Here is a 12,968-nt window from a genome sequence, read left to right on the forward strand (position 1 = left end):
TGGTTGCCAACGGGGTCCCCTTCTAAAACCTAGCAACAATGGGTTGCGTGCCTAACTAGTCGCTCCCTCCAACCTAAGATCGATTATGTTGCATGAAAGATTAAGTAATTATTCTTATTATCAATTAAAAATGAGATGCTAACAAAACTTGAATACAAAAATTTCATAATGAATTATACATCTCAAAAATGAAGAAAAATATGTTCTAGATTAAAAAATATATATTATAAGAAGTTAAATATATATTTTTTTAATTGATATTGATATCAGAGAAAAATAACTTACTACAAATTTTCGTCTTTGACCTCATATTGTATTGAGTCAATTGCCCATCAAAGTGTTCCCACGTGTTGACGTTCTTATAACACAAAAATTATAAAAAGTAAAGATAAAGGCACAATTATTGTTATGGGAAAAATGGTTTTACAAATAAAAGATAAGCAAAATTGACGACCTAATGTTTAAGATATGTAAACCTAAATCGTTTCAAACTTTTGATCAATATCATTGTCTTTCTCATGGTATTCATTCGTAATAAATAGATTAGCTAGGTACAATTTGATGTGTGAAGAGGCCCCATTATCCTTGTACCATGTTTCATCATTGAAAAATTCTCCAGATGTTGTAACTAAACTGAGAGGTTTGCAAGTTTCTGTTTTGGTACTCTCCCTTCATGTGCATGGTTCATTTGATGATAAGATTCGATGGTAGAGTGACCAAGTCTATGAAAACTTATCCTCTTGTTAAGTTGCAGACGTGGAGTCCCGTTTAGGACTTCAATCTGGACATGCTTTGAATAGTTGAGAGCCACCACAATCATTATAGATTTATGAGAGCAATATTCATAGTTGTTACCAGTTACAATTAAAAAAATAAAAAAAAATAAAAAACCGATTAGTTTTTGGCTTGAAGAGAAGAGAAGAAAATGGAGATTCCAACTAGTGCCTTCCACTGCAAAACCCAGCAAAGCGTCGCCAGAAACCACCTCCCACGCGCCCACACGCGCCGGCTGAAGTTTCTGCCTCACGAGCATGCGTTCCATGCGCCGCCACGCGCAGTCAGCCCCTCTCACGCTCCTCACGCACCAGGACAGTGCCGTCATGCGCCTTCACGCACCTCCACGCGCCCCATGCACCTGCTCCGTTTCACGAACTGCCACGTTAGCCCTAGGGGGACGTCACACTGCCACATCATGACACGAGCCGTTGATCGTTGACCATTGAGTTTGACCAAAGTCAAAAATTTTCAACAAGACTTGTCTTGCTCAGTTTTTCGCATAGATTTTGATTTTGGGCTCCGTTTTTGCTTTTGAGGTCTCTAAATCCCATTTTTTGGTCATTTTTCTCATTATGGATCAACAAAATGATTGAGATATCATACGTCCTATCACCATTATGTTGGATGGTCCCACTAGCTATCATGCATGGTCTCAAAATATTACTGTCTTCCTTAAGGGTCGTAAACTGTGGAGATATGTGACTGGTTCAATTCCTAAGCCAGTACCAAACCCTAAGTCCAAAGCCATAGCTGCTGAAGATGCCTCCAAGACTGCTGTTACAATGGATGATTATGAAGAACACCTAGAGGAATGGGAGAGTATTCAGAGTAAGATCTTGTCTTGGTTTATCAATACCTTTATTCCCTCCATTCATAATCTTCTTCCTCGTCTTAAGACTGCTGAGGCTGCTTGAAAATTTCTGGCCGATTGCTATAATTGTACTAATGATTCAAGCTTGGAGTTCCACATTGAATCAAAACTTTATCAAATACGCCAAGAGACAGGTCAATCTATTTCTGATTATTATTCTTAAACTTCTACTATGTGGGAACAACTTTTTGCTGCAGATCCTCCACTAGTGTGTTCTAAGGACATTGAGCTCTTTGTCAAATATCGGGATCACTGTAAATTTATGCACTTCATGATGGGTTTACGTGAGGATTTTGAGCCTACTAGGGCTTCTCTGCTTAGCCGGTCTCCTACTCCTTCTCTTGATGCTACAGTCAAGGAGTTCATTTCTGAGGAGAATCGTCGGCCTATTCATCACATGTCATCATCTGATCATGTATTGGCTACACCATCTCCACAGCCTCCCATTGCTGCATTCACTGCTCCTCCACGAATAAACTCTGGGCGTCCCACCTCTTAGTCTTCCAAAGGTACTCGCTGCGAGTTTTGTCGTGCCAAAGGCCATGACATCTCAGTTTGTTGCAAACTGCAGAAATTTGTGCAAGAGCAGAATAAAGCTTCTCTTCCTCGGGCAGCTTCTGTATTTCCTTCAGATCCATCAGTTCCTACAGGTCCATCTTTAGCTTCCTCACTTACTACGGCTGATATTGAGGCAGTTGTTTAACAGGTTTTATCCCGCACTTCCACTGCTCTTTCTGTCACCTCAGGTAAACAACCTTGGTTTTTTGATACTGCATGTTGTAACCATATGACTCTTGGTGAATCCCAATTTTCTGATAAGGCACCCTTAGCACATCCAATCACCATTTACACTGCTGATGGAACTCCTATACCTATTAGTCATAAAGGAACAATCTCTTCTCCTTGTTTATCCCTTAGTGACACTTTTCATATCCCAAAGTTATCCCTCATTTTACTTTTTGTTGGTAAACTTTGTAAATTAGGCGTAGATCTTTTATTTACTAATCATGGTGTGGATGTGCAGGATCCCCGGACGGGTCAAGTGCTTGGGACAGGCCGTAAATTTGGTCGCATGTTTGAGGTTCATGACTTGAAGATTCCTTCACAAGTTGTTTCTGCAGCTGCTACCACTGCCACCCCCTCACCTGATCTATGGCATGCTTGTCTTGGTCATCCATCCTTGTCTCGTCTTCAATTGTTAGCTTCTCAAGGTCATTTAGGTTCAGTTCAGTTTCAAAATTTTGATTGTACTTATTGTCATTTTGGCAAACAAACAAAATTGCCCTTTAATAATAGTGACTCCTTTTCTTCTGCACCTTTTGATCTTATACATTCTGATATTTGGGGTCCTGCACCTATTCCCACTAAGGGGAAATCAAAATATTTTGTCATATTTGTGGATGATTTTTCTCGATATACTTGGATTTATCTACTTCACCATAGGTCTGAACTTGTGTCTATTTACCAAACATTTCATAAAATGATTGAAACATAGTTCAATCTCACCATCAAAGTCTTTTGATCAAATAATGCTCAAGAGTATAATGATAAATCTTTCCTATCCTTTTTATAGAGTCATGGTACCCTTTCTCAGCGATCTTGTCCTTACATATCTCAACAAAATGGTCGTGCAGAACGAAAACATCGTCACATTCTTGATGTTGTTCGCACCCTTCTCATTTCTGCCTCTCTTCCTGAGCGCTTTTAGGGTGAGGCCGCACTCACTGCTGTGTATACCATTAATCGTATTCTTTCACCAATTACACACAACAAATCACCATTCGAGCTTCTCTATGGTCAAACTCCTGACTACTCCTCTCTTCGGGTTTTTGGTTGTGCTTGCTTTGTCTCTCTTCCTCTTCATGAACGAACAAAACTCCAGCCTCGTGCTCGTCTCTGTTGTTTCCTTGGTTATGGTATATCTCAAAAGGGGTTTCGCTGCTATGATCCTATTTCTCATTGCCTTCGTGTCTCTCGTCATGTTGAGTTTTGGGAACAGTGTCCTTTCACGAGTCTTCAGCAGTTTCCTACGTCCTCCTCCTCAGAGTCTCCCATTTTTACTAATCTTTTCCTTCCTCTCTATCCTGAAACTGTAGAGGATTCTTCAACATCGACTGCCTCTCCAGATGACTCATCTCCGGTTCTGTCCCCGGCATATGACCCACCTGTCTTGGATCCTGTGGCACCACCCTCTCCTGAGTCTCCTATTGGTCCTGAACTTCGTTGTTCCACTCGAGTAAGCATTCCTCCCCCTTATCTCACTGATTATCATTGCTCTTTTGCTCTTGCCACCCTCTATGAACCTTACACCTATTGTGAGGTCCATATTGACCCTCTTTGGTAGCAAGCTATGAACGAAGAACTAGATGCCCTTCATAAGAATCACACTTAGGATATGGTTTATTTGCCTCCTGGTCAGTCTGTAGTGGGTTGTAGGTGGGTTTACAAGATCAAGACCAAGGCTAATGGATCTGTTGAAAGGTACAAGGCTCGCCTCGTTGCCAAGGGCTTTACTCAGGAGTATGGCATTGACTATGAAGAAACATTTGCTCCTGTTGCTCGCCTTACATCTGTTCGATGTCTCATTACTGTGGCTGCTGTTTGTCGCTAGCCTCTTTATCAAATGGATGTGAAGAATGTTTTCCTCAATGGAGACCTCTAAGAAGAAGTGTACATGCAACCACCCCCTAGCTATCCACACTCAGGCCGTCAAGTTTGCCGCCTTGGCCTCAAGCAAGCTCCTCGCGCTTGGTTTGAAAAGTTTAGCTCCGTTATTACTCAGCAGGGTTTCACTTCGAGTCCTCATGACACTACTCTCTTAGTCCGGAGATCCTCTGCTGGTATCACTCTTATTCTTCTTTATGTTGATGATATGATTATTACTGGAGATGATTCTGTAGGTATCTGCTCTCTTCAGCACTTCCTTAGTCAGCATTTTGAGATGAAAGATTTGGGCACTCTCAGCTATTTTCTTGGGCTTGAGGTTACCTCCTTTTTTGATGGATACTATCTTTCCCAAGCTAAATATGCTTCTGATCTTCTCTCTAAAGCCGGTATCACCGACAACAAGACTGTTTCCACTCCCTTGGAATACAATGCAAAGCTCACACCCTTGGATGGTGAACCTATATCAGATGCTACTCGCTATCGTCAGTTGGTTGGTAGTCTAACCTATCTCACTGTTACTCGACCGGATATTTCACACGTTGTGGGTATGGTTAGTAAGTTCATGGATGCCCCTCATTCTGTCCATTATGCTGCCATTCTTCGGATTCTCCGATATGTCAAGGGCACACTCTATCATGGTCTCCATTACTCCTCTTGATCTTCTCTTGAGCTTCATGCTTATTCAGATGCAGACTGGGCAAGTGATCCGACTGATCGATACTCTATCACAGGTTTCTGTTTCTTGTTGGGTACTTCTCTTGTCGGGTACTTCTCTTGTCTCGTGGCGTAGCAAGAAGCAGGATGTGATTTCCCATTCCAATACTGAGGCTGAGTATCGTGCCCTTGCTAACACCACCTGCGAGCTTGTCTGGCTTTGCTAGCTCTTAGCTGACATGGATGCTCCACAGCCCACTGCTACTCTTCTTTATTGTGACAATCGTAGTGCTATCTACATTGCTCATAACGATGTCTTCCATGAACGCACCAAGCACATTGAGATCGACTGCCACATTACTCGCCAGCATCTAAAGAAAGGAAATCTCAAGTTGTTCTCCATCTCCTCTGCTGACCAGCCTACTAATATCTTCACCAAGACTCACCCGTCGGGTCGTCTTCGAGATCTTATATCCAAACTCCAGTTGGCTTCCTCCTTGTCATCTCGAGTTTGAGGGGGGATGTTAGTGTATAGCTTAGACTAGTTTAGTCCATTGGGTTTAGCCTAGTATACTGTACTTGTAGTTCACTCATATTACTTGTACTGCACACATACCTAGTCTATATAAGGTTCTCTATTGTACATTATTATACACATATCAATATACAGACTATTCAGTCTCTCTCTCACTTTATATTCTTAACAAGTTTTAACAATCTATAAATCATCATAAATCTAATATTAGTCAAACCTTAAGCCTCCTCCTTTACAAGAGAAGTATCATTAGTCTACTACCTAAGTATTTGTTTTACATTTATCTTAGCATTTGTTTAGATTTATCTCCATTGATTTATGGGGTTTAAAAATAAAGATGAATTAAAGTGAAACCTTAAAAAGTCATAAACGAAATAAGATGAATAAGTTGGAAACAAAACTCTAACAAACGAATGAACAAACCAAATTCAAAATAGTCCAAGCTTCTCATTCTTATTTGATATATATATAATAATTTGATTCATCATTTATTGCTTTTGTTTTTCTTACAACACACGGTAGCCAGAGGGGATTCAAATTCAGGTTTTTCAGGCTATTCAACATTCTGCTACATATGTTGTTTAGCATATCTGAAATTTATTCCAAAAGCTTCATTCAATGGAAGCTTCTTAGTCTTGTTCTTATTGTTATTATATAGCTAATGCATGGAATTTCTTATGCTGGGCTAAGATATCGCCTTGCAATGTTCCCACCTGCACCATTAGGAAAAAACCCACCAGGCTTGTTCTCACTACCAGTTCCATACACTATCCTTAAGATCTCAGGTGGTGTCCGAGCATACGAAAGGGAATCTGTATTAGCTGAAAGGATGTTACTGTTTGTACGATTCTCTGCACCAAGGGATTGAGGTACTATTATGCCTTCATCTTTGATACCACAATTGGCTAATCTATTGTTAAGCTCAGCAGTACGGTTAACGAACTCGGCCACGGTTTTTCCATATGGCAGCACTATTTCGTTGGCTCTCTCATAAAGTAATGCTCGTATAACTGCATCTTGTCCAGCCTCCACTCCTAGAAGCCCAGCAACCAACTACCAAAACAGATAAAGATATACTACAATTGATTAATTAATTGATACTATATATTTTTAATCATATTTTATTTACCTGTAGGTGTATTTTATGTTTATTTTAAGTTTTCAAAATAAATAACTACTATCGAAATGCATGTTAAAGGAATTTTTTAAAATAAAAATTATATAACATGGATGCAAAGTATTCCCAGAATGTTTGTCACAGACATTTTAAAGGATTTTGGATTGTTTGTGCTTTTACGGTTTTACCATAATATGCGTATATATGAAGGAGTAAACAGATTTTGTGGGATAAAGATGTGAGTTATTACACTTCGTAAATTAATGTTTGAAAGAACTGGAAGGGTGCCAACATAACCCGTAAGCCCTATGTAAGGGATCAAATTGCTCGCTATCAAGTAATTGATTGTGTTAAGATAAGGGTCAAATGGCACAAATGGAGTGATCAAACTGAAACCAAGAGCTTGGTGGATAAAATTTGCGAAATTCTGAGCGCTGAGGTCCAACTGAGGCCTTGGAATTCCACCTGTTGCGTTAATAATAGCCCTGAAAAGTTATGTTAAGAGAGCATCAATGAGACTAGGCAAATATATGGAGTAATTTCTTTACTATGGAACAATTACAACAAGAAGGAAAGGAGAAATTCCAATTATATAAAAACATGATTGTATTATTTGTTTTAGTACCTAAGATGGCCAATTTCCTCATAACCAAATTCCTCGATGATCTTAGCAACAAGGGGGTCAAGATTGGCCTTCTTGGCACCAATGGGAGGCGGACCACCCTTAGCAAAAGATGGAGTGAAACTGTCAAGTCCTCGACCAAGTGCACCATACAAGAAAAAATCAGCTTCTAGGAATTCAAGGTTCTGAGCAAATTGAATCATATCAGTATCAGTGGCTTGAATAGGTCCGCAGTTGGTGGGAGCACCCATGACCAGGCTAACTTCTAGTGTAAGAATAAAGAGAAAGGCGCAGAAGAGAAATGGTCTAGCCATTGTGAGATCAGTGTGTGTATCTAATTAGCAAAATATAGCTTAAGTGATTTATGGTAAGTGCATGTGCATAAGGCAGCGATTACTACCTTTTATAGAGCGGGAGAGAGAGAGCATGTAAATGTAAATTGATCACATATTTAAGGTTCAGGCGTCACTTGAACACAAAAGTCAGTCTCAAATTACCTTTTTGTAAGGCAAAATTATTCTATATTTCAAGCTAGAGTATGTGAGTCCACGTCTCCACCCTAACACGTGGAAAAACATTTCCAATATTATTGTGTTTGGATTACACGTTCAGCCCAAATTATTCAGAGTTTGCACTTTTAGCTGGGTCTCACGGCACTGTTTACGACCCAATCAAAAACACAAAAATGCGCACATTAATGCATTTCTAGGTCTCATGGCACTATTTACACTTTTAAAAATTATTTTTCTACAGTAGTTTCAGCAATAAGTTTTCAGTTTTTAGCAAATAAACGGTATCCAAACAAATTCTTAATCACTGCTGACTTCAACTTAAAGTACTCTTAATTCTCAGGTTTTTCTTGCCCAGGTGTTATACGCATGGTTGTCAAAATTTCGATTTGGATCCTACGATTTTACAATCCTACCTGCCCAAAACAATCCAGATCTTTCAAGAATCTTCGCAATCATTCAAAATTGGTAGAATCATACGATTCTAATGATCCCAAACGGCCTTAATTTCTTGTAATCTTCTTTAACTTGACAGAAGGCTCAGTTGGACCTAAATAAAAAATAAAATCTCAATAAACCAAGTTTTTCCACTCTAATATAAAGAGTGTCAATTGGACCCAAATAAAAAATATCTCAATAGAGTGTCACGTTTTGAGGTTTTTGGACTCTTTAAATGATGCTTACAAATGGATGTAATGATGTATGATAATTATATCAATGAACGTATAATTTATGTGATTATTTAACATACGAATGTGTATTTTTTGTTTTTTCCTCAAATTATGTAGGATCTTACGATTCACGATCTAATCCTACGATATACGATTTCACCTACCTCTCAGGATCCTACATAAGATCCCAATTTTAACAACCTTGGTTGTATGTGTATTTCTACTTGAGATAGAGGAAAGCCCTAGAATGCTTGAGTCTATATTGGCTCGGGATGTATTGATTTCACTTCTTCTTAATAAAAGCTACTACCTTTTATAGAGAGGGAGAGAGGGAGCATGTAAATGTAAATTGATCACACATTTAAGGTTCTGGCGTCACTTGAACACAAAAGTCAGTCTCAAATTACCTTTTTGTAAGGCAAAATTATTCTATATCTCAAGCTAGAGTATGTGAGTCCACGTCTCCACCCTAACACGTGGAAAAACATTTCCAATATTAGTGTGTGTTTGGATTGCACGTTTAGCCCAAATTATTCAGCGTTTGCGTTTTTAATTGGGTCCCATGGCACTGTTCACGACCCAGCCAAAAATGCAAAAACGCACATATTAATGCATTTCTGGGTTCCACGGCATTATTTACACCTTTAAAAATTATTTTGTTACAATGGTTTTAGCAATAAGTTTCAATTTTCAGCAAATAAACGGTATCTAAACAAACTCTTAATCACCGCTGACTTCAACTTAAAGTACTCTTAATTCTCTTGTTTTTCTTGCCCAGGTGTTGTACACATGGTTGTTAAAATTCCAATCTGGATCTTACGATTTTACGATCCTACCTGCCCAAAATGATCCAAATATTTCAAGGATCTTTGCAATCATTCAAGATCGGTAGGATCGTACAATATTGACAATCCCAAACGACCTTAGCTTCTTGTAATCTTCTTTAACTTGACAGAAGGCTCAGTTGGACCTAAATAAAAAATAAAATCTCAATAAATCAAGTTTTTTCACTCTAATGTAGAGAGAGTGTCAATTGGACCCAAATAAAAAATATCTCAATAGAGTGTCATATTTTGAGGTTTTTGAACTCTTTAAATGATACTTACAAATGGATGTAGTGATGTGTGGTAATTATATCAATGAATGTATAATTTATGTGATTATTTAACATACCAATGTGTATTTTTTGTTTTTTCCTCAAAATATGTAGGATCTTACAATTTATAATCCGATCCTATAATCTACGATCTCACCTACCTCTCACAATCCTACGTAGGATCCGATTTTGACAACCTTGGTTGTACGTGTATTTCTACTTGAGATAGAGGAAAGCCCTAGAATGCTTGAGTCTATATTGGCTCGGGATGTATTGATTTCACTTCTTCTTAATAAAAGTTGTGGTATTCTTATAAAAAAAAAGTTTTGTTTCTCGTTTTTTTAGTTTATATATATATATATATATATATATATATATATATATATATATATATATATATATATATATATATATATATATATATATATATCTCTCTCTCTCTCTCTCTCTCTCTCTCTCTCTAATGTGGTGCTATGACCGTATCAAAATTATTATATTAACATAATTTATATTAAGTGAAATTCTATTGTCAAAGTTTTAAGAATTTTAAAATTACTATTCTAATTAAATTTTATTATAAAATGTTCAAAATTTTATAAAATAATTTAATATTTACTTTAAATCTCACACACATACACATACACATACATTTCATTTATAAATATTATGGTTGCGCTATTTGAAGGTCCTCTTCTTATTTTCTTTAGGGTAAATTGTAATTTACATCCCTGAAATTTCAAAATTTGAATTTTACCCGCTAACATTTGAGGGTGTTTAAATTTGACACCCTGACATTTTAGAATTTGGATTTTAGAGAATAAAATCCAAGCACCCCTAAAATTTAGAGGGTAAAATCCAAATTCTGAAATATCAAATTGTAAAATCCAAATATCCCCAAACTTCAAGGGGTAAAATCCAAATTCTGAAACTTCAGGGTGTAAAATCCAAACACCCTCAAACTTTGAGGTGTAATTTGTTATTTACCCTATTCTTTATATATATATTCCAAGTTTTGCTCCTTATGTCATGTGGCGCTATGATTATATTAAAATTATTATCATATTTCATTTTAAATGAAATTTTATTTCCCAATTTCTTAGAAATTTAATAATATTACTTCAAATTCCAAAAAAAAAAATTAAAAGAGTTTTATTATTTATTTTAATTATTTTATTAAATTATTATATTTTTTAATATTTGGATATTTCATTTATTATAATAATTGGTTTTGATAAAATAATGTTAACTTTGAATAATAAAATAAAATTAAAATATTAGAGTAAACTGTTAGCTTCCCAATAAAATTAAAAATATTATTCCAATTATAATTTTTCTAGCTCATAGCCATCTTTGCTCCACCCCTGGTGTATAGTATATAATAAAAAAAAATTAAGAGAGATTTTTTTTTTCCCTTACTTACAACAAATAATGGAGAATTGAGCGAATTTGAACCTAAGTTCTCCTCATGAGGATAGTAAAATTATACTAGGTCATAAAATTTTACTACTAAGTCAAAAGCTCTTGACATTTTTTAAAAGAAAAAAAAAAACAATAATGAAAAACTTTTGAGAACAATATATGAGTAATTCTTAGGTACCACTGGGGTACGAAGAACATTGTACTCTCTTTTCACATATATGATGGGGTTCACTCATTAAATTAAAGGTGAGGTCTACTATGAATGTGAGAAAATGAAACACATTTTCACTATGTTCTTGAAGTACCTAAGAATTTTCAAAGCGGCCATCAATTTAAGATATAAAAAGTAATGTTAAGTATCGTGTTGATCCAGTTAAAATAATAGCTAGAGTTTCTCTAGCAGAATGGCATGATAAATGTGTTGAAAATTGGAAAGGTTTGGTCCAAGCTATGTCCATTAAAAATTAAAAAGTGCTACTATGTTCATAACATTTTCACAATACTTTGAAAACACATTCTAGATAATAAGTTGTTATTAATTCTAATTTAAATTCACTACTAAAATTACTTTTTTTTTTCCACACTTGTAATAGTTAGTAATAAACTGTCACTTAAAATGTGTTATGAAAATGTTATGAATATATTATAAAAATGCTATGAATATAATATTTCTCTTAAAAATTTGAAACAAAAATGATGGCAGCAATTATTCTTGGCCATCATTACATAATAAATAACCCATGTACTTTTGCATGCTAGAGTCACTCTAGGGCTCTTGCTATGCTTCAATTGGATAACCCCCAAATGAGGAAAGCTTTAATTGTATAACCCCAAAATTAGGAAAAGAACTGATTCCCGATTTATCCTCCTACCAAAGTATGACGAATGACGTAAAACATAATAGGATTTTATTAACGAATTTTTTAAGGGTATTGATTTAGAAAATATTTTTTGAAATTTTTTATAGAAAAAAACTAATTTTATTAATGAATTTTCTAAAAGCAGTGGTTAAAATATATTTAATACTTTATTAAATAATGTTTTTATACACTTTTCAAAAAATAAAGTCAAACTAATCACTATATACATATATCCAAAAAAGCACACATAAGCACAATGATTTTGTGTGTATAAGCCAATGAATCATTAACATGTGTATTTTATTTTAGAAAAAAGTTAGTAGATGTCCTAAGAGTATTGATTAAAAAATATTTTTAAAAACTTTTTATGAAAAAGGAAAAAAATTAATTGATTTTTAATAGTTTTTTTTTATATTTTTCATAAAAATAGTATCGAAACTTTCTAAAATTGTTTATTAACAAATACCTTATGAGCGCCCATTAACTTAATCATTTTTTAAAAGTATACATTACAGCTCATAATTGAACATTAATTTTTAACCTATATCCTTGGGGAACTTGTTAATAACACCCTAATATAATACAGTTAAGAATTAGTTTTGATAATTAAACTAATTATAATTATATAAAAACTAATAATATTTACTAGAAATGTAAACCATCATTTAAAAAAAAAAGGTCATTCTAGGGTACCCCCACTTTTTTTAGTGGATATGGTACCCACCCAAATCATAACCATTAAAATTTTAGTGTTTTAATCTTGACCGTTTATTTAATTTTGTGTGTACCAATTACCGGTTTAGCAGGTCAGGTATAAAAACAAATAAACAAAACAAAAATCAAATGTGTTCCTCTCTCGTGTTCAACTTTTCTCAGATTCGTTCTTGTGTTCATCGATCTCCTTTCAATATACCATCGATTTGCCCATCACTGAAGGTTTTTCAAAAAGATCAAAATCTATTTGACTATTATTAAAGGTAATGATTAAAATAACAAAACCCTAATTTTGCTGGTATTGTTCTCTATTTCTTTGTTGGATTATTGGAGCAATATATGCGATTGCAGGTTTTTTTTTTAATTTCAAATTTTTAGTGCTGTTTGCCCGTGACTGCTTTATTCGATATGGTAGAATACTTCATTTTTTTTGCAGCTATTGGGTACGGGGTGGGT

At 35.4% G+C, this 12,968-nt stretch overlaps 1 protein-coding gene across 1 annotated transcript; it reads right to left on the reverse strand.

The window, feature by feature from the left end:
* Positions 1 to 5,938: 5,938 nt before the first annotated feature.
* LOC142613968 (ferritin-like catalase Nec2) lies at positions 5,939 to 7,620 on the reverse strand. The gene is made up of 3 exons (XM_075786491.1): positions 7,247 to 7,620; positions 6,872 to 7,106; positions 5,939 to 6,557 (listed from the first exon to the last, which is right to left on the reverse strand). The coding sequence occupies exons 1-3, from the start codon at positions 7,555 to 7,557 to the stop codon at positions 6,180 to 6,182; spliced, it is 924 nt and encodes a 307-aa protein (XP_075642606.1). The 5' UTR covers positions 7,558 to 7,620; the 3' UTR covers positions 5,939 to 6,179.
* Positions 7,621 to 12,968: the final 5,348 nt, after the last annotated feature.

Source organism: Castanea sativa, chromosome 10 (genome assembly GCF_040712315.1).
Source record: "Castanea sativa cultivar Marrone di Chiusa Pesio chromosome 10, ASM4071231v1".
In the NCBI taxonomy this organism is placed as follows: domain Eukaryota; kingdom Viridiplantae; phylum Streptophyta; class Magnoliopsida; order Fagales; family Fagaceae; genus Castanea; species Castanea sativa.